General features: G+C 35.9%; 1 protein-coding gene across 2 annotated transcripts in view; it reads left to right on the top strand.

Annotated features, from left to right (window-relative positions):
• Positions 1–21,616, top strand: part of CRPPA (CDP-L-ribitol pyrophosphorylase A) — a 168,384-nt gene that overhangs the window by 33,716 nt on the left and 113,052 nt on the right. For both annotated transcript variants that reach the window (XM_087821190.1, XM_087821189.1), the window contains 2 exons: positions 13,643–13,747; positions 18,592–18,637. In XM_087821190.1, coding sequence (XP_087677316.1) covers positions 13,643–13,747; positions 18,592–18,637 — 151 coding nt within the window. The remainder of the gene's footprint in view (positions 1–13,642; positions 13,748–18,591; positions 18,638–21,616) is intronic.

The following is a 21,616-nucleotide window of genomic DNA, read 5'->3' as shown; positions in this document are numbered from 1 at the left end:
TGGCAGTTTGCTACAAACTTTTATGAAATAACACATTAGAGCATTTACACATATAATGAAGGACTTAATTTGAAAAATAGTGTTTTTTAGGAATTTAGCAATGATTAAACTAAACCGTCATATCTTAATGATGCAGAGGATTAAAGGAAATCATTTGGATTCTGGAGGATATCTCCCAAATACATATTCCAGCTTCAGCAGCAGATTGCTTATGCTTTTAGGGAGTAAATTTCCTATATACCAGGTCCTTGAAAAACATAATTTTGTTCAATTTCATCCTTTCATCATAACGTTGATGAGAAAAAAAAATCAATTTTGGGACGTGGCCACTTTCTGTGGAGGATTTGCATGTTCTCTCCACATTCACATGGGTTTTCTCTCAGTACTTTTTTCCCCCCACATCCCAAAGATGCGCATGCGAGGTAAATTGGCATGTCTAAGTGGCCCAGGCTGAGTGTGGGGCTCTGTGTGACCCTGCCATGGGAGAATTGCTTCCTGCCTTTTTCCCTCAGCAGCTGGGGTGGGCCTTGGCCACCTGTGGCCCTGTACTGGAATAAGTGGGTTGGAAAATAGTTATCTTATTTGTTCTTATTAGTCTTTCTTAAATGTATGCATAGCTCACATTTATTTCAATGTTTAATATTAGAAGTGTTTTAGGTTTTTATTTAGTTTGATAATGTTCTCGTGACTGGAAGTATGCCATAGGAACTTAACTCTTTCCATTTATCCTATGGTAAAATAGGTTTTATTATACATTGTTTTGCTTAAAGTCAGTTTATAAGAGCCTATCAATGATATTAAGTGAGGATTTGCTGTTTATAAAATGGGATAACTTTACATATTTTATAAATTTTATAGGGCTGAGAGTGACATTACAGCAGAATTCCCTGAGTGGTGGCTTTAGGGTTGACTACTGCCTACAGATGTGTCTGTCCTACTTTTTTTTAACAGAAATTTTTTGATGTTAAAAAAAATCTACATTATTTCCTTTTTAAACAATACAACATTCAGAGATATTGGGTTTGCTGTACTCTTTTTTATATTATCATACAAATTGCATTTTATACACTATATACCCTTCAATACTCATTTGTAATTAATTACTGTTTGCAATTTTCTTTTAAATTAGATAGGAGAGAAAAAGAGTTTAAAAATACATTTATACTGCTTTATGTATTTATGTAGGTATGTAGTTACCTTTATGGGTCCTCTTTATTTGTGCAGATTTAAGTTGCTGTTTAGTGTCCTTTCATTTTTAGCCTCAAAGGCTCCCTTTGGTATTTCTTGTAAGCCATTCTGGCTAGCAAAACATTCTATCAGTTTTTGCTTATCTGGGAATGTCTTAATTTGTACTTCATTTCTGAAGGATTATGTTGTTGGATATCGAATTCTTGGTTGGCAGTCTTTTTCTTTTAGCACTTTACATGTGTTCTCCCACTGCATTCTGGCCTCCATGGTTTCTGTTAAATTTGCTATTAATCTTACTAGCAAATATTGTGCATGATAAGTTACTTCTCTCTTGCTGCTTTCAAAATTCCCTTTTTGTCTTTGGTTTTTGACAGTTTGTCATGCATACAGATGTGGATCTCTTTGTGTTTATCCTACTTGCAACTCATTGAGCTTCTTGGATGTATAGATCTACATTTCTCCATAAAATTTAGGAACTTTTCAACCATTACTTCTTTAAAATTCTTTATTCCCCTTTCTTTTTTTCTAGGTAGGTCTCTCATTATGCATATTTTGGTATGTCTGATAATATCCCACAGTCACCGAGGCTGTTTTTTTTTTCCTTTGTGTTACTCAGATAGGATAGTCTCAATTGACCTGTTTTCAATATGCCAATTCATTCTTTTGACTGCTCAAGCATACTACTGTGCCTTTCTAGTAATTTTTTTGTTGTTTCCATTGTTAAACTTTTCAACTCCAGAATTTCTATCTGGTTCTTTATAATTTCCATTTCTTTATTCATATATTCTGATTGATGAGACAATTTCTCATAGAAACGTACATTTCTCTAAAATGTACATTTGTGTCTGGTTTGATCTTCTAATTACCATTAAGTAGATAGCCTTTGCCTTATCTGCTAATTCAGCATATTTTTCCCATTAGACTACTAGATCATTTTTACATTAGATGGAATTAGTGGTTTGATTCACTCTGATTAGGTAGAATATTTAATTTTTGTTTAAGAGATATTTTTGGAAACAGTAATATCAATGACTAAAATGTAAATAAAGCAAAGCACATGCTTACATGGATCTACTGAGTTGAAAATAAATTCTTTAGCTATATAATGGCAACCCATAGTGTATGTATGTGTGTAAATATACATATATACACGCACACACATACACATACACACATTATGGATTACAATGAAAGCAATGCTAATATTTTTGTAAGGATGCATGTATGTTTGTGTGTGTATGTGACAGAGAGAGAGAAAAAATAAAATGGATTTTAGAGGGAGGAAGGGAGAAAGAGAGCAGAGAAAGAAAGGGAGAGAGAAACAGGCAGAGACAAATAGGGAGACATAAATATGGAGAGAGACTAAAAGAGAGATTAAGAAAGAGAAACATACAGAGATGGGGCAAAATGAAAGAAAGGAGAAAGAAAGACAAGGAAAGGCAGATAGAGATAATGACAGAAAATGCCTGAGATAGAAGAACACAGCCATAGGGAGAGGAAGAAGGAGAAAGACAAAGGAGACAAGGAGTCTGAGCACATTTTGCAGAAAAAAAAGAAATGAGTGAAAAAGCTGAAGTAGCTTGTGTTAAAATAGAATTTTCCAAACTGTGTTCCAGGAGCATTGTTCTTAAAGATATTATCAAGTTTTGGAAAAAGGTCTCATGGTGAAATGTATTTGGAAAATGCTAGAAGTAATATCTCCCATTTGAAATTCAAAATCCGTATTAGTAAAATAAAATATCTGAAATGAAGTTGCTGAACTTTGTTTAAACTAGAATTTCCTAAAAACAAACAAACCAAAACCCCTAACATTTCCTGAACTTATTTGCATATGGAACACTTTCTGTGGATCATAGGTAGTAACACTGAGAAATTGCTGTATTTCTGCATAAAAATATGATGTACTTGTGGACAGCTTTAAATGCAGAGGTATGGATAGGCGAGGAGCAGTGGCAAGTAAAGATTAAGGCAGCCTTGTTGGGTAGTGCAATAGGGTTTCTATTTTTAACTTAGTAGTTTACACTGGGACAAGATTATGTCCACTTAGTATATTTTGTGGCACTGTCTTAATTTTTTTTAAATTTTATTGCTAACTTTCCACCAGTTTACTTTTTCAAAGAAGATACGTAAGATACCAAGTGTAAAACATTTCTGGGAGACTCTGAGTTTTTAATTGTACTTTACAGTATTTGATTGTGAAAGTCAATAGAAATAGGTAAATGACATGGTTTTAGAATTACTGGTGAAATTCATTCTCCCATGTTACTTTTCCCCTAATTATCTGGGTTCAGGAAAAGAATTATCATATTCTAGATAATGTTTAGTGTGGCTAGATATGAATGGTGTTTGCCTCTAAATTTTTAATGGATTTTGGTTGGGTAGGTCTGGCAAAAATGTGAAAAAACTGACAGTGTTTCCCCCCTACCTGATAGGTGTTTAAAAACCTCTTGTGAATGTAACTCTATGTAAACTTATTAAAAAATTTATACCCAAAGAAAACTTGTCCTTAGTCAGATCATTTTTGTACATTGTTTCCTGAAGTTAGGTCTGAATCTCTATTATGAGTCTCATGTGGACTTAGTCTGACATTATTTATTTACTCATAAAATGATCCTATATATTGTAAGAACAAAGCTTCTTGGATAACTGTCTCTCTTGCCATTCGAAAATACATTGCATAATTCAAACAATGTAAATGTATGCAAAATGCTTTGAGTTTGATTTTCAGATGATAAATTGAATGCAGGTGTTCATTGTTTATCTAATTGTAAGATAGCCCATTTTGTTTCTACTTGAGACATTCTGAGCATGGCTTTATAATTGCAGAGTGAGAAACCTGTGCATGCATGCCTTTGATTTCGTTTCCCTCTAATGTATATATTGTTCTTTGTTGGGCAAACTTCCCAGGCTGCCTTGCAGAAATAATACTGTGAATGATGTTAGAGCTGGAAGGATAGATATGTAATCGGATTATTTGTAGCCATGACCATTCCATAATTACCATAAAACAATGGTTCCTAACTTTATTGTGTGTGTTATAAAAGCTCTGAAACTTGTGAAATATCTTCCAAGAAAAATAACCACATTATAGGAAAAAATCTTTTTTTCAGAGGTTTTACAGTCCCTATGAGCCCTCTTCATTTACCTCATGTTAACAACCATCCTACATTCTCCTACACTGCTTATGGGAATATAAATTGAAACCACCTTTATGGAAGACAGCTTGGAATTATTTATCTAATTAGAATGCACACAGCCCTGTTTCTGGGTAAAGATAACCAACTGAATGTGTATCTAATTTTGCCCACTACTCAAACCTTATTAAAGCTACTAGAAAGGGATTGAAAAATGACATGGGCCCATAAGAGTAAGGAGAATAGGAGAGAGGACAATGGCAAATAAACACCTGGCAAGCAGGTAAATGAGTAGTAACCAGTGCAATAGATCCTAGAAGGCTATGCATCGCTGAATAAATGCTTTGATTTGTTCTCCATGAAAAAAAAAATGTTGGGAATGCTAAAAATTAAAATTGCCTACAGTAGGAATGCCCAAAAGTTCAGAACCTTGCAGCACCAGCTACCTCTAGAATTCAGTGAAAGGGAACAAAATAAGGGGGGCTTGCTGAAAACTTTTTAGAAACAGGCTGATCTTTAAATCACCTTCTCTACTTATGTCCCCACCCTTCTACCTACAGACACAGGTGGGGGTGAAGCACCCCTAAGTGTAGGAATACTTAGTGTAGTCAAGGGGAATGAATGCTTTGCCCACACAGTGACTGGAAGACCATGTGCCTGCTGAATGGGGAAGCCCATGGCCTCTTCTCCCACTCAGCAGTTAGTATCCTGGCAGCTTGGCTTTCCCTCCTGACTAGAAATTGGAAGAGTTTAATTTGGAGAATCTGTTCAGTCTAAGAAGAAAGACCTAAAAATACTAACCTCAGGGATTCCCTAGTAAGCATCTCAACCCCATCATACTACAGTAAAGCTCGTTCTGCAGAAACCCCAGCTCTGTACTCATTGCTTATAGTCTTTTAATCATCACCCACTCTTAAATATAAGCTGACAAGTATTGCCATACCATTTAAAGAATGCACTTATTGTGGAAGATAGAGACTGAAACAAATGGAAAGGAGTAATATGGAGGACACAGCGACTATGCAGGGAAAGGAAAGCTTTTAAAAAGTTACCATCATTAGAGAGAGAAAAGTTACTGGAAACATGGAACAAGATAAAAATGCTAGAAAATTAAACATTTAGAGAAAAAGAAGATCTGGTGTTAAAAATAAATCTGAGGAACCCTCCCCCAAAGGACAAAAAATATATAGGAAAGAAAAGACAATTAAGTCCAGGCAAAGAGAGCCAATACTCTGTAACAAAAGTTTCCAGACAAGAAAAAATAGAGGGAAGGAAATAATGCATCAGAAAGAATTTTTAAAAGCTTACTTCTTCGGTTGAAGGCTCGATTCCCGGCCCTGGTTGGGGCGCGTATGGGAGGCAATCAGTTGATGTATCTCTCTCACATTGATGTTTCTCTCTCCCCCTCTCCCACTCTCTCTCCCTCCCCCCCTTCCCTCCTGCCCTTCCACTCTCTCTGTAAAGCAATGGAAAAAATATCCTCAGGTGAGGATTAAAAAACAACAAGAAAATTTTCCTCTTATGCTCCCTTTCTCAGGAAGCTATTAGAGGATTTGTTCTACAAAAATTAGGTTATCAAATCAAGAAAGATTGTATGTGATACAGGAGATAGGAGATCCATGACAGGGGAGAGAGAGAGATTATCCTTAGGATGATGATATAGGGAGCTTTTAGGAGGATATTTGTGTGGCTGGCAGAGGATAACTAGTCCATGTTGAAAAAGGTCAGAAGGCTCCAAAGGTGACTTCTTCAATTGTCAGAATGCCTTATGTGTCTGAACATCTTGAGAATAGATGTAGACAGATAGCTAAGTGTTTGCTCTTAAATGAGTCATATGTAGATAGAACACTAAACACTTGAAACAAAAGATAAGTTCTAATTCTAAGGAAACAAAGACTTGTATAGGGAAGGAATTATAATATATAACTTGGCAGTGAGTAGTGTTTACATAGTCAGTGATGCAAATACTTAATATTGATTCAACAAATTTATGATGTAGAAGGGATGGAAATGGGAAGTATTAGTGTGTATTGAGGTGAGATTTGGAGGAAAGAAGACAAATCATTCTTCCATAGGTGATGGCCAATTCTGAAAATCAAGAGTCAGCATCACAAGTATGTTATTTAGAGACATGGTGTGATAGATAAAGTATTTGATCAAATTATTCACCCTCTGCCACAATGTTCTACTTTTGTACCCTTGCCATGGCCTTCTGGCAAGTGAAGTATATTTTCCTGCTCCTTGATTCTGAATTTGGCCTCCTACTTGCTTTGGTATTTTAACAGAAGTGATATAGGCAGAGGCTTAAGTATGCTTTGCTGTTGAGCTTGCCCTCTTGTGCTCCTAGTATTGCCATAGGAAGGCTTATTCTGGGCAGTTGCTGCCTCTCCTGTTTGGCCTGCAGAGTGCAATCCATGGATCAGACCTGCCACAGACAACCCACAGCCCTGCAGTTTGGAAGCAGAGTCATCTGTTATCCCTCAGCTGTGTGGGTGAAAAAAATTTATTGTTCTGTGCCACTGAGATGGTATGTGTATTTAAAGGAAAAATGATTGCCTTTGGGAAGACAAAGTGGGGTGAAGGGAATCGGGCAAACTTTTTCACAACTAATCTTATATGAATATTTACTTCTTGAAACTGTACATTTATAACTGATAAAATATGAACTAAAATTCATAAATTAAGAAAACTTTATATGAATGATTTGGAGTTTATAAAGGATATCTAGTGGATGGACAAGAGATCAGGCAGTTGGGATGTATGTAATAAAAATTTTCATGTCTTCAACCATAGTTTCCTGGTTGATAAGGGCAGTCTAAGAAAAGGGAGGGTTTCTATTCAAGATTAAATGGAGGTTTTATAGGATTGGATGCCTCAATGAGATAGCAGGTCAACTTTAATGCAAGGGGAGAGTAAAAAATGATGGATGAAGCCTCTAGTCAGAGACCCAGTTATAAAAATAAAAAATGTCAGAGGAGCCACGAATAGAGATGGAATGAAGCTTTCAGGTTTGATTACAGAAGAAGTTGTTCAAGTGAAGGTAAAGGTTAAGGAAGCTGCTAGAGTATTTGGAACTTTGTGCATGTGGACCTTGAATTCAGCTAGTATAATGTCAATAGTTGGGCAATGTAATCAAAGAGATGGAAATTTTAAGAAGAAATAAAAAAGAACTGCTAGAAATAAAAAAACACTAACAGAATGAAGGTTATATTTAGGTTTATTAGTAGACTGGACACAGATGAGGAAAGAATCTGTGAGCTTGAGGATGTCTCAGTAGACACTTCCAAAACTAAAAGGCAAAGAGAAAGAAAGCCTGGAAAAAATAGCCAGAAGAAAACACCCAAGAACTGTGGGACAACTACAAAAAATATAACATGTACATAATGGGAATACCAGAAGGAGAAGAAAAAGAGAAAGGAAGACAATATTTGAAGCAATAATGACTGAGAATTTTCCCAAATTAATGTCAGACACTAAATCCACAGACCCAGGAAGCTCATAGAACACCAAGCAGCGTAAATGTCAGATAATCTATACCTAGGCATATTATATTTAAACTATAATCCCTAGCTAATGAATAAGATAAGAAAAGGAAAAAAGTTTTTGTTTGGGAAGGACATAATGAATCTTTCTTTGCAGATGACATAATTGTCTATGTAGAAAATCTGAATAACTGACAAAAAACTTCTGCAACTAAGAAGTGATTGTAGAAATGTTGCAGGATTCAAGGGTAATATACAATATTCCATTGCTTTCCTATAGACCAGCAATGTACAGGTGGGATTTAAAATTAAAAATACATCGTTTACATGAGCACCCCCAAAATTATATACTTAGTTATAAATTTAACAAAATGTGTATAAAAGCTGTATGAAGAAAACTACAAAACTCTGATGATCCAAGTCAAAGAAGAACTATATAACTAGAGAGATATTCCATGTTCATGGATATGAAGACTCAACAATATCAAGATGTTAATTCTTATAGCTTTTGATAAACTAATTGTAAAGTTTATATGGAGAGGCAAAAGACCCTCCAATGCAATATTGGAGGAGAAGAACACATTTGGAAGACTGAGACTACTCAATTTGAAGACTTACTATAGCAGTTAAGACAGTGTGGTGTTAGCAAAAGAATAGACATCAGTCAGTGGAACAGAAAAGAGAACAGAGGAATAGACTGACATAGAGTTAACTGATTTTTGTCAGAGGAACAAGGGCAATAATACAATGGAGCAGTGATAGTCTTTTTAATAAACAGTGTTGAAACAACTGAACATTGACATACAGAAAATGAATCTAGACACAGATCTTACACCCTTCACAAAAATGAACTAAAAATGTAACCTAAATGTAAATCATAAAACTATAAAACTCCTAGAAGATAACGTAGGAGAAAACCTAGACACCTTGGGTATGGTGAAAACTTTTTAGATACAGTGCCAGAGGGCACGATTTATGAAAGGATTGGTAAGCTGGACTTTTTTAAAGTTAAAAACTTCTGCTCTGCAAAATAATCTTTGAAAAGAATGAGAATACACAAATTGGAAGAACATATTTGCAAAAGACATATGTGATAAAGGACTGTTATCCAAAATATACAAAGACCTTTTAAACTCAACAATATGAAAATGAACAACTGAATTTTAATAAAAAGTTAAAAGACCTAAGTGGAAAAGATCACACTGAAAAAGACATACAGATGGCAAATAAGCATTTGAGAATGTGTTCCACATCATATGTCATCAGGAAAGTATAAATTATAACAAACATGAGTTATCACTACACATCTATTAGAATGGCCAAAGTCCAAAACACCGACACCTAATGGTGGTAAGGATGAAAAGTAACAGGAACTCTCATTCATTGCTGGTGGAAAAGCAAAATGTCACATCCACTTGGGAACAGAGTTGGACAGTTTCTTACGAGAGTAAACACACACTTACTGAATGATCCAGCAATTGCACGCAACCCTTCATATTTGCTCAAATAAGTTGAACACTTATGTCTATACAAAAACTTACACACGAATGTTCATACTAGTGTTTTCATAATCTCTAACCCTTGGAAGCAACCAAAATGCCCCTCAATATGTGAATGCATACGTGAACGGTGGTACATTCAGACAGTGGGATATTATCCAGTGCTAAAAATTGGTCTATCAAGACACAAAAGACATGCAGGAATCTTAAATGCATTACGCTAAGTAAAAGAAGCCAATCTGCACGGGTTATTGTATGATTTCAAGTATATGACTTCTGGAAGAGGCAAAACTAGGGAGATAGGAAGAAGTTCAGTGGTTGCCAAGGGTTGAGGGCAGGACAGAGAATGATTAGGAGGAGCTCAGAGGATTTTTAAACAGTGGAAATGGTCTGTGTGATACCAGAGTGATGGATATATATTATTATACATTTGTGACAACTCATAGGATGTGAAACACTAGGAGTGAACTCTAATGTAAACTGTGGGCTTTGGGTGATAATGATTTACTGGTGTATGTTCATCGACTGATAAATGTACTACTCTGGTGTAGGGTTTTATAGTGGGGAGGCTGTGAATATGTCGCGGTAGGGGGTATATGGGAAATATCTGTACCTTCTGCCCAATTATGCTATGAACCTAAACTGCTCCCCAAAGTCTGTTACATAACTTGAAATAAAAATGAGCCCACAGAAATTTAAATTCTGTTGAGACCTCCAATGTTTGTAAAATCCATATTCTGTCCTCAAAAAATGATATATAGCTTTTCTGGGAGTATAGTTTTACGTTGACAATCATTACCTTAGAAATTATGAAGAAACTGTTCCATTGTTTTTCCGATTTTTATTGTTGCTATTAAGAAGGCTGTACTAAGTTGGCTTTCTGCTTCTTTAGAAGACCTTTTGTTGTTGCTGCTAATTGTACTTTCATCTATTAGCTTCTTTATTTCATAAGAATTTTTAATTTGGAAACTCATGTTCTTCATTACTGCAGTTTTTAAAAAATTATTTGGTCGTTCCCGTGTCCTACCCTTTTCTGTTCTGTTTTCTTTCTTCTTCTTTTTATTTTCTTTCTTTTTTTTTCTTTTAATATATTGGACTTCGTGGTTGCCATCAATTATTCTTTTCTCTCCTATTTTTTAGTTTGCCACCCTTTTAAATATTATCCTGTCTTTTTATGAGTATAAATACTTTTTCATTCTGGGCTTATTGTTGTTGTTTTTTAACTGCATAATTTCTAGTTTCTCCAAAATACTGTATTTTTTGCCTTTTTAACTTATCTTTCATGTTTGAATTTTTTCCTTGGGTTTCAGTTAAATCTGGGCTTTCTGCTCATGTTTGCCTGCTGGAGGCGGTTGGACTTGGTAGGTTTGAAGAAGAGGTTTGTTGCCTGTGAGCTTCACTATATAACACCACTGGGATGGACTGTGAATTGGGGGACCTCCGACAATAGTCCTCAGGGGTTCTGTCTGGGAAGAACGTTGTTCTACACTATTTTGGGGTCCGGGTTTAGGGAGGCCCAGAGTTCTCAGTGTGTGGGGGGGGTGTGGTGTGTGTGGGGGGGTGTGGTGTGTGTGTGTGTGTGTACTTCATGTGATCAGTGATATCACTGTGACTCCCAGGCTGGATAATAAATGTTGACATTTTGTGCAATTACAGATCCATTACCTTTCTTGATTAAAATATACCATCTTGCTGGGTATTTTCTATTTGTTCCATCTGTTCTTTTCCTCTTTTTTCTTTTTGCCTTTGTATTAATAATCTGATTTTTTATAATTCCATCTTATCACTATTGACTTCTTATTTTTAACTTTAAAATGTCTGACTAGTGATTGCCTTGAGTTTAGAGTATGCATCTAATCACAGTCACCTTTAAATTAATATTATGCCTCTTTATGAGCTCCCAGTAGCGGGATATTTAAGAGGAACCTGCAAAGGGTTGTAAACTCCAGTGTGACTGGCCCCCAGAGGTTTTGTGTTCTCCTAGTTGTGTCCACTCAGTATTTAGCAATTTGTTGATGTTTCTAGCCGATTTCTTCTTATCTGCCTGTATGGCACCCAGTGTCTTCCTTTTGTGTTCTGCCCTAGGCGAGCCAGTGCTAGCATCCTCTCTGTCCTTGGGGCAAAGTGCCTTTTTTAGATTTAAGGCTGATTATCTTGTGGCCTCAGTTCTGGGGTCATGAAAAAGCCGTGCTTGTGTAGTTTATCTGCTGCCACTTTTGTTCAGAAACAAGCATAATTTTTTCCAACTTTCCATATCCTAGACAAAAGTAGAAATCATCATCAGTGTTCTTGCAACACAGAAGATCAGAATTTAACTTGTCATGAAGCATGCATTTTTTTAAACTCATCGTGAAAGCAAGGTTTTAATGCCAAAAAATTACCAAAAACTCTATAAATAGTTGTAATATCAGTCCATCCAATGAATGATAACTTCAGACTACTCTTTCAGCAAAAACACTTCGCCTCTGTTTCCGGTATGTATTTCATAGATACCTGGCCCATAATTTTTCATGCTTCCCATTGACCCTGGTGACTGGAATCCTAAAGATTTTATGCATTCTATTGGCTGTTGCTGTCTTGGCTGGTACATCACATGCCTGACAGAAGCACAGCATCAAGTACTATTCTTACCCCACCAGCTGGGATGGAAGGAGTAGCTGTTCCTGTGGGCTCCTCTCAGTATTCACCTTGTGAGCACGTTTATGGTGTCCACAGGTGTGGTCAGTATCCTGCCTCCGGGAAGAGTCAGGAAAAGCATCAGTGCTAATCATCTTTGGGATTTAACCATGGGTTAAAGAGAAAACTCTGTTTACTGTACATACATCTCACTCTCATACTAGATGAGACTGTGCAGATGCTGAAAGTACAAAGTAGAGGTTTGCCAAAATTCATCTTAACTTACTTGAATGTAACTACTGCTGGTAATACTACATTAAAAATGAAAATGTCGCCCTGGCCCGGTGGCTCAGTTGATTGGTGGTTCAGTTGGTTGGAGTGTGGTTCTGTACACCAAAAGGCTGCAGGGTCAGTCACCGATCAGGGTCCATACTAGAGGCAAACCATTGATGTTTCCCTTTCACATCGATGTTTCTCTCTCCCTCTGTCTCTCTCTCTCCTGTCTCTCACATCAATAAACACATTCTCAAGTGAGATAAAAAATGAAAATGTGTAAGAAGTATGTCACATGATATAGTTTAACAGAATAGAACATTTCCACTAAGCCTGAGGCTGTTCTCGTCAATTTGGGACTCTACATATATTTGATGGTTATATTTCCTTGTCCATTTTCTTCATGAACAGTTATGGTTAGGATTTTGCAACCTCCTAACCATGATAAAACAGCTTTGGCAAAGGATGATGAATGTCATAATTTGTTATTTTCTTGCTGTCTTTCTTACATGGATGCACTTTTTATAAAATGCAAACCTGAAACCTCTGTATCCTTTGTATGGTGTCTTTGGCCTTAAAGGTATCCCTCTCCTCCAGTTTTATTCAGTCTTTAAAATGAGATCAGAGACCATTTCCTCTGCTAGGCCATCCTTAAAGCCCTCACATTAGCATTAAGTATTTTATCTCCTGGTCTACTTCTAGATACTCTGCTGGTGCTTCCTCTGCAACATTCTGTTGCAAATATTTGTTATTAATCAGTCTCCCCTTCTAGACCTGAGTCCTTGAGGACACAATAAATGTCTCATTTATATTTATATGCTCACACTTAATACAAAGAATATTATCGGCACTCGGTATTGTACAGCTAAATTATATTATGCCAGTAATATTAATGGTTCACTTAATAAGCTTAAAAATATATATATTTTCCTAAATCTATAGGAGACCTTTACAAACCTGTGTCAAGTTTCCAAATCAAAATATAAATCATTTAAAAAGGATACATTGATATTTAAAATATTCAGGTGAATAAGAGCTATAACCAACGAATATAAATTGATATAAATATAAGGTAGGGGATTTGGAGTTTTATGAATACATATATTTGTTAAATCAAGTTATGATGTGGTAATCCTCAGCCATACCCTCAGGCATTTTAGAAACATGTTTGGAAAGGGAGCTTATGAGCAAAGAAGATTAAAAATTATGTTTATATGACACCTGAAATGACTGAGGAAGTTTGAGACTCTTATAATTGCAAAATTCCTATTTTCTACTGGCTTTTAGGGCATAGGGGAAATTATTCTGAAACTGGACTAGTCAGTAGCTAAAGAGCTTGGAAATTCTCTACCCTCTTCCTTTCCTCTATGCAGTTGATTATGCAATAAATTATCTAGTTGTACTTAAAATATATTTTGACTTGTTAACTCTTTTTTTTTTTCCTGCCTAGTGTAGTGACTATGACCTGGATTATGGAACTGAGTGTTTGCAGTTGACTCTAAAATACTGTCACATTAAAGCCAAACTTGTGGAAGGATCACCTGACCTCTGGAAGGTAATGGCGTTGGTGCTTTGTTTCGGGTCTTGTCTGTGCGTATGTCATTCCTAAAGACACATGCTGCAAGTACAAACACCTGCCTGGTGCTTTAGAAAATGGAGACTGGGTATAAAAATACTTGGTTTCATACTGAAATAATATTTCTAGGAGAAAAAGGTGCATGTGTGTGTGTGTGTGTGTCTTTGTGTCTGTGTCTGCAGGGAGTTCAAAGAGTCTTACTGGATTTTCTGAGTCATCAAAGTATGGTATCATTTCTATTGCTTGGCTTTAAGAAAATTTACTTTGACATGATTTACTTAAACAAATTTCATTTAGCCAGAAAGATTTCTTTATTCACATTTTTGTCTTGTTCTTTGTGTGTTTCCTTTTACTCTGTTGCCTTACACTCAACTGGATTTGAGGATGGGACTCTGCTTTCCACAATAGCCCTGGGGTGGGAGCTCCAACTTTTTTGGAAAAATCATGTGCCCTAACAGGATCATGGATTCTAAAAGGGCATGTGATGCACGGAATTGGGTAAAAGGTCTTCCACATGATAGTTATGAGGTCTTTTTTAGGTACCACATTTATTCTGTTAAGTGAGGTGAAATGGCTTTGAGTGCTAATATTGCAGTTGTTTCTGGTTCCTTATTTCCTTCTGCCTCTTATCTTTCATTACCTTCCACCTTTACCTTTTTGATATTTTTCCACCTGTTATTTATCCCCATGTAGCCTTATGATGACATTGTATGAGTTGCCTTTAACTTAGGCTTCTAATTTAATTTTGTGGTCTTATTTTATGTGGATAAAGATGATCTCAGTTGCTTTTAAACCAAAGCAATGAAATCCACACTTTGACATTAATGTTCTAATTCTAAAATAACTCCAATGGTTCTACCGTTTTTTAAAACTAAGACTTGAGAAAATATTTAGTACAATTACACTAAAACTGGTACTGGACTCAGGTGGCAGTGCCAAGTACCTGGAGCATGATTCATAATCTGACACAGTGAAAAACACATCTGGAGAGGCATGTCACTACCATGAAACATTAAGTTCAGAGCCAGGACACCTTCTCCTACCTCTCAGAGTCAGAGTGTTCACCCCCAGGGTGGTATGAGGAATGACTAGGACTATTACTCTGATATCGGAAACCCGAGGAGAGTTATTTTTTATTTTACATACAGTATTTTTTGTAAAAGTAAATGTAAAATTCAGAGTTGATGCCAACCTTCTTGTTGCAGGTACTCTGGTACATGGAGGAAACATCAGGTTTTTCAAATAACCATGCATAGTAGAGGACACCCCCATGAATGACCAACCCCCCTCCCCAAAGAGTGAGCAACCACTGGAGAGCACAGAACTGACTCCCCAGAATAGGTGTTGGCTCTCATGCTTTCTCTGAGTGCTAGTGCCTTGCGAGGCCTTCATGAGTACAGACTGACTTCAGTGGAATTTCCTCCAGCCTCCAGAACTTCCATTTCTTTAATTTATAGTTGTACCATGTTTTTGTCCCAATATAATTAAATATGTGGTCAGTTACTACACTGTACAGACCTAATTGAACAGACTTCTTATTTCTAAATGCTGAAACCATCCTCAAGGCTTGAAAGATTTATAAAAGATTTATAAGCAGTTATTTAAGAAATTCAGCTCTGTCCCATTGTCTGAAAAGACTTCTTTAGGGGGAGTTTCTGAAGCATTTGAGTCATTACAGTATTACTGGAATGGCTGACTTTTCATGTGAACTTTTTTTTATTTAGATCCAAGTGTTTTAGCATCTTTTCTAAGAACTAAAGAAACAAAACAGTCTCACTTTTTGCATTTATTTTAAACCTCAAAAATACATTGTGGTGGCATTACTTCGTTTTGGAGGTTTTCATCTAGTAATTTCAGTCTAGAGGAAAGAACATTCTCAACATAGATGTAATTGATGTAATGGAAATAAATATAATGAATATCCCCCAGTCTCAATTTGTACCTAATAAATATTCTATATTTTTAAATTTTAAGATTTTCTGGCTTCTGATTATTGCAGTAACATATTTGTCTTCTCTTGAGGTGAAAGATGGGAGTATAGTGTAACTTAACTCATGTAAGATGGTAGCCAACTGGACTTGGCCCTGAAAAATCTCATTTACGATATTGAATGTCAACACAGTTGGCGCAACACAAAGTAGGGGTAACAGTGTTTGTGTTCTTTTGTGCTCACTTTGAGGTACCTGAGAGAGCCCTGGCCTGGGCATAGGAAGAAAACTATCTCTGTGGGTCTCAGTTTCAGGTTTTTCTTCCATTGGGAAAAAAAAGTATCTGTGCGTAGCTCTATGTATATATCTCTATCTCTCATCTATCTATCTATTTACTTTAGCTACACACTTTACCCTGATGAAATGTTGCTCAGAAGCACAGTCAAACAACACAGACAAAACTCGAGCTACGCCAAGTGAGTGGCAGGTGTGGGGCTCAGAGTCTCAGCTGCACAGAGTACCTCCCCTGTTCTGCAGGTGGCCCCTGAGGCTCTAATGCACTGGTGTGAGAACAAGTAAATCAGAGAGGACTGAGGCTCTCTCCCATCACTACAAGGTTGATATTTTTTTAAAGTAACTGTCATAATGTGTTTTGTAAAGACAAACTGTAAATCATGCTGACAGAAGAAAATCAACTTCAAAACTGATCATTAAACTGTTTTTGAAATGAAAAATAAGGAAAGGGCAACCTATATTACTGTAAGAGTTCAACAGAAAAAGAATAACTTATTAATTCAGAATTACATTTCCCAATACTTTTCCCTTTGATGTATGTTAGATATTTTATTTAGGAAAAAAAATGCTGTTTTAAACACACAGTACCTTACAAGTTTATCAGAAATATTTTGTAGTTTATTTTCATTAAATCAGTGTTTGAGAAGTGTAGCTAAGGTATTCAATAGGCTTTATGTTGAAGATATTAATAAAATAAAAAATCTTTAATCAGCTTATAGTAGGTATCTACAGCCTACAAGAAAAAGTAGACAAAAAAAGGAAATTTAGGAGTTTTTCTTGTTTATGCAGTTAATTATTTAATATTAGTGGAGAAGGGAACTTTGGGTAATAAAAACATGTATTTTATTCATAAGACTGACTCCATTGCAAAAATGTTTTCTTGCAAGTATGCTAGAGAAAAGCTTTTTCGTATTTGAAACCAAGTTTTCTTTAAATTAAAAAAATCCATCATTAAGATTTATTTTAAAAATAAAAGGTACTTTCACAATTCTGTTTTTTGTTGGTATGCAGTCTTGTCCCTCAACAAAAGCAGGAAGGGATAAAAAAAATGAATAATGGTAATTAAGGTAATTAGCCATCTTCGCATTAATTTCTGTGCTTACCCTACACAGCAGACAATTATAGAAAAAAAAGCATTTTCTCACTTAAATTGAAAACATTGAATCTTGATTTCAGATATCTAGTTAACTTGATTTTAAAGCAAAGAAAGAAAAACTTATTTAATTCTTAGAAGAAAATTTCTCCACTCAAATGTAGTCGTCACAAGTGAGATGTAGCCTATTTTGATTGCTCTGTTCCCAGCACTTAGAACAGGACCCAGAACACAGTAGTTATTTCATAAGTATTTGTTGAATGAATAAATGAGATCAGTACATTCTTTAATTTGGTAAAATGCACAGCATGAACCTTTAGATGTCTGTTTTCTGTTTTTTCCAGATAATAGAATTACACTGTGGATATAGTACTAGTTTTGGTTGGCATGTGCTTGATTTAGAGATAATGCAGCAATGTCACATTTAATTTAAACAGATTAGTTGAATGCTTGAGCAACTTCTCATCTGTCTTACAAATGAACTGATACTTTAATTATGGATTGTAGTTTTGGACTAGGATTTATCCTGTAGGATGAAGGCATAGCACAGCAGTCTATTTTGGGTGGAAGTGCCCTGAGCCACTTGGCCTGAATAGAATTTCTGTACAAGTCTGGTTATGAGATAATTTGGAGGAAAAAAGTTTGAATTGTAGGCATAGAAAGGTACTAATTTGGTGAGTATTTCTCAAAGTAGGTTCTTAGACCATTCTCATCATAACCACCTGAGCTCTTGAATGATGAGCTCCTAGGACCTTATGGTATTTATTAGTATAGTTCATTATTTACTACATTTACAGTCCTGTGATATAGAACTAATTCTGCAGTGCAGTGCACCTGACATGTTCCATATCTGAGCTCACTGATGCAGCCTGGGAAGTATCTGCCATAGAACTATGTCAGGTTAATTTACAAAGAACAGATTATAATTGCAAGGAGGCTGTGTGTTTTTAAGGAAAGATCCTGATTGTTCTTAGGTACGTGGTGGTGCCTTCTAGGCTCTTTTTATTAGAGCCATAAACTCCTCACAAGGTGAACCTTATCTGGGTATATACAAATACACTTAATTCAGAAGGAACTCCCTTCTTAATGTGAGTTGATCTTTGAGAATTTCCTCATTTCAGCTAAAAATGTGATTTGGTGATTTTTGTTATACTTAGCTTTTCTTCCTCTCAAGGTAAAACCTTACTATTAAACAATAATGCGAATACTTTTATTAAAATAGTACCACATATTCTTTGAGATAATACTTTAGTTACATGAATAAGATTTTGGTAAAGATTGCCACATAGTATCCCAATTTATTTAAAGATTTAAAAAGCAAATCTTCAACCATTTGTAGAAATAGAATACATTATTCTGAATTTGCTGATGTTGTTGTAATTTAGAAATTGTCAGTGCTGTATGTTTATAGATTCTCCAAAATCAAGAATTTCCTCAGAGGCATAATTTTATTGCTTTCACATTCCTTCCTGCTCTGTTAAGTCTAATGAGGTTTATCTGTCCTTTAGGTGACCTACAAACGAGATTTGTATGCAGCTGAATCGATTATTAAGGGTATGTTTGGCCTTATGACTCTCAGTTCCTGTTTCAAAAATGTAAGCCAGTTCAGAATTTCTCATGACATTTTAGATCTCAGAATTCTCAGAAGTATAAATGCCTGTAGGCCATGGAAGTCTGTGATTTGCTTTTTTGAAAAATAATTACATGTTGTTTCGTTTCCCGCTTGTGAAATATCACTTATTATGTGTGATTTATGTCAGATTGGTTTTACTTTTTATAAAGGAAATGCTTTATTAATTTGAAGAAAGTATGGGACTATTAGAAATAAAAAGTGATATTTTAATAAATTGATAAAGATTTTATATTTTATTTTTACTATTAAGAGGACTGATTCCCCCATCATTATAATATCAGTATATTAGATAGTATCTTTCATATGGGAAAAATTATTCCAAAAATATGGAAATTCGACTGGGTGATGTTTTAATTCTTTTTTGGTTCTGACAATGACTAATTTTGTTTGGTAATTTTAGATATTACATATATAATAATCCCTTTCTCATTCTTTTTAATCTCTATGACTCTAATGTCCCAGCTACACAGAGGTAGTTTATTTAATAATCAACAAATATCTATCACTGTGCTACATGCTGTGCTAGGAATGTAATGCAGATGCCCACACTGGACATTCGTTCTGTGTTTGCAGCCGCCATTGCTTAAACCAAGGTTTCCTTGCCTTGGCATTACTGGCATTTGAGGCTGGGTAATTCTTTGTTGAGGAGACTGTTTCCTGCATTGGGTTTTTAAGCAGCAAGCCTGGCCTCTGCTCTCCCTTGCCCATGGTGTGAGTGTCGGAGGTGTCTTCTGACTGTGTTAAAGGCGTGGTCCTAGCAAAAATCAGAGGGGTCCACCCCCAATCTTGAAGCAAGTACTGTCCTTTACAAGGTTAGTAACGGATTCCTTCAAAAATGGATTAAGGACAGAGTTGTATGCTCAATTTTTAAGAGGGGAACTTGTAAACTTGTTTGAGAGGTGAACTTGTAAATTCAAACTTTGAAGTTGGAAAACAACCACCACTGAATCTGCATTCTGAATGCACCAGTTTATTATAAAGTTTTGGGAAAACCACCTATTTAACAACTAATTGGCTTCACATTCAGAAAACTGAAGTCTTTTCTCTGGTCATGACATTCTATATTTATAGTTTACCCTGAAGTTTTTTTGTCCGTTAGGAATATTGTGTTTCAGACCATTAATGTACTATAATTTGTGTCTGTGTATCTGCATGTAAACAAATCACCTATAGCTATAAATCAAAATGTTGACATATATTTACATATGAGCCAGGCGATGTGTAAACATTACTCTGGAGGAGTTGGCTAAACCATGATGTGGTTGGGTTACGTTCTCAACACAAGGAAATAAAAAACTTGGTTTGGTTTCTTTACAGAGTCCTATCTTTGTTACCTAGGTAAAATGGAAATGATCTATTTTGTGACTAGTTTTAAGTGGTTCCACTGAGAATTCTACACACGTCTGCTTATATATCATCAGAGCAGTCTTCTTTGCATGTAAAAGCCTACATTTTAAGTGTAATTGCGGGGGCTATCGCTTTGGTAATTGTTTGCAGAGAGAAATCAGTTTTCTTATTTAGGTAACATGGTCTAGTATACTCTTTTTATTTTTAAAGTATTTTAAACATGTTCTACTTTTATTCTCAGGGAAAGTCTAACTGGATGTAAACAGCTGATATAGACGGACAATCTCCCAATGTTTCCTTATGCTCTGGGGTTTGCTTTTCTAATTCCCCAAAAGATTCTTATGTTGCCCGTGTACATTGGGGACCACTGCTCTGGGGCCTTCCTACAATCATTGTGGCCCAGCAGCATTCTGACTCCCTGAGAACTTGAATGCAGAATGCCTGGCCCCAGGACGATAACTTAGAATCCGCATTTTAACAAAAACCCTGGCCGATTAGTTTGTACAGTCAATTCCAGAAGCATTCCTCTAGGTTGCTCTTCACTGTTCATTTCTTTCCAAATAATGTATCTTGGCATTAAGAGCTTGACATTTTAGTATGTTCCCTCAGTTCCAAATGCTCGTTTGGGCCACTGAGATTGCTACCTGACTTCAAGATGCAGTAATACTACCTCTAAGGCCTGATAGTAGAAAGACCTCTGGGCCTAGGAAAAATAAGACTCTTGGATTTTTAAAAATAAAATTCCAAAATATAATATGGCATATAGCCAGCTAACTAGCTGAACTATATAGTCACCTTTTTGCCTTTCCCTAGTAAATGTTCAACATATTTTTCTAGGCACTTCCACTACACAGCGTTTATTGGTACTTACTTTGTGCCAGGCATTGTTTAAAGCATTTTGTGTGTATTATTTCTTGCTTCTCCAAGAACTGAGTGATGTAAGTAGTGTTATTATTTCCATATTATGTGATATCCAAGACGGATAGAAAATACATTGATTCTTCAATACTGGTTCCCACCGTAGACAGTTTACCTGTTTATACAGCTACTCCCCCTTTTATTCCTCCTCAAGCACAGATTGTTCGGATCCCCTTGTCTGAAGTCTTGGGCTACATGTGTTTTGGAACTTGGAATACTTTACATTTTCCAAAGCTACTGCATTACACCACGGGTATTATGTCACATCATCAGTGGGATTTGGGACCTCACCACATAATGAGACTTGTAATGCCTAAATGTTTACATTCAATGAAGAGGAATGACTATAGAGCCTCTAGCCAGTTTAGGTTCGGGACTGATTTAGCCACCAACTTTATATATTGAAACAATTTAAAAAATTCATTTTAAGAACTTTTTGGGTTTCGGCATTGCCTGTAACTTGTTGTGAACCTTTTTAGGTAGTGAATTAGTAAAAGTGGGAAAAATGCCTAGTCTGTTTTTCTTTTGGATCCTCTAACGTTGAGTTGAGTTGAACTGAGTGGCATGTCAACAGGTGCAGCTATGCTTTTTCCCCCCTTTGAATCTGAGAACCTTAAATTATGGAAATACGTAGT

This window comes from Miniopterus natalensis, chromosome 10, assembly GCF_054644295.1.
Source record: "Miniopterus natalensis isolate mMinNat1 chromosome 10, mMinNat1.hap1, whole genome shotgun sequence".
NCBI lineage: Eukaryota > Metazoa > Chordata > Mammalia > Chiroptera > Miniopteridae > Miniopterus > Miniopterus natalensis.
Note: the sequence above shows the minus strand (reverse complement) of the source record. Positions and strands in the feature narration are given on the sequence as shown.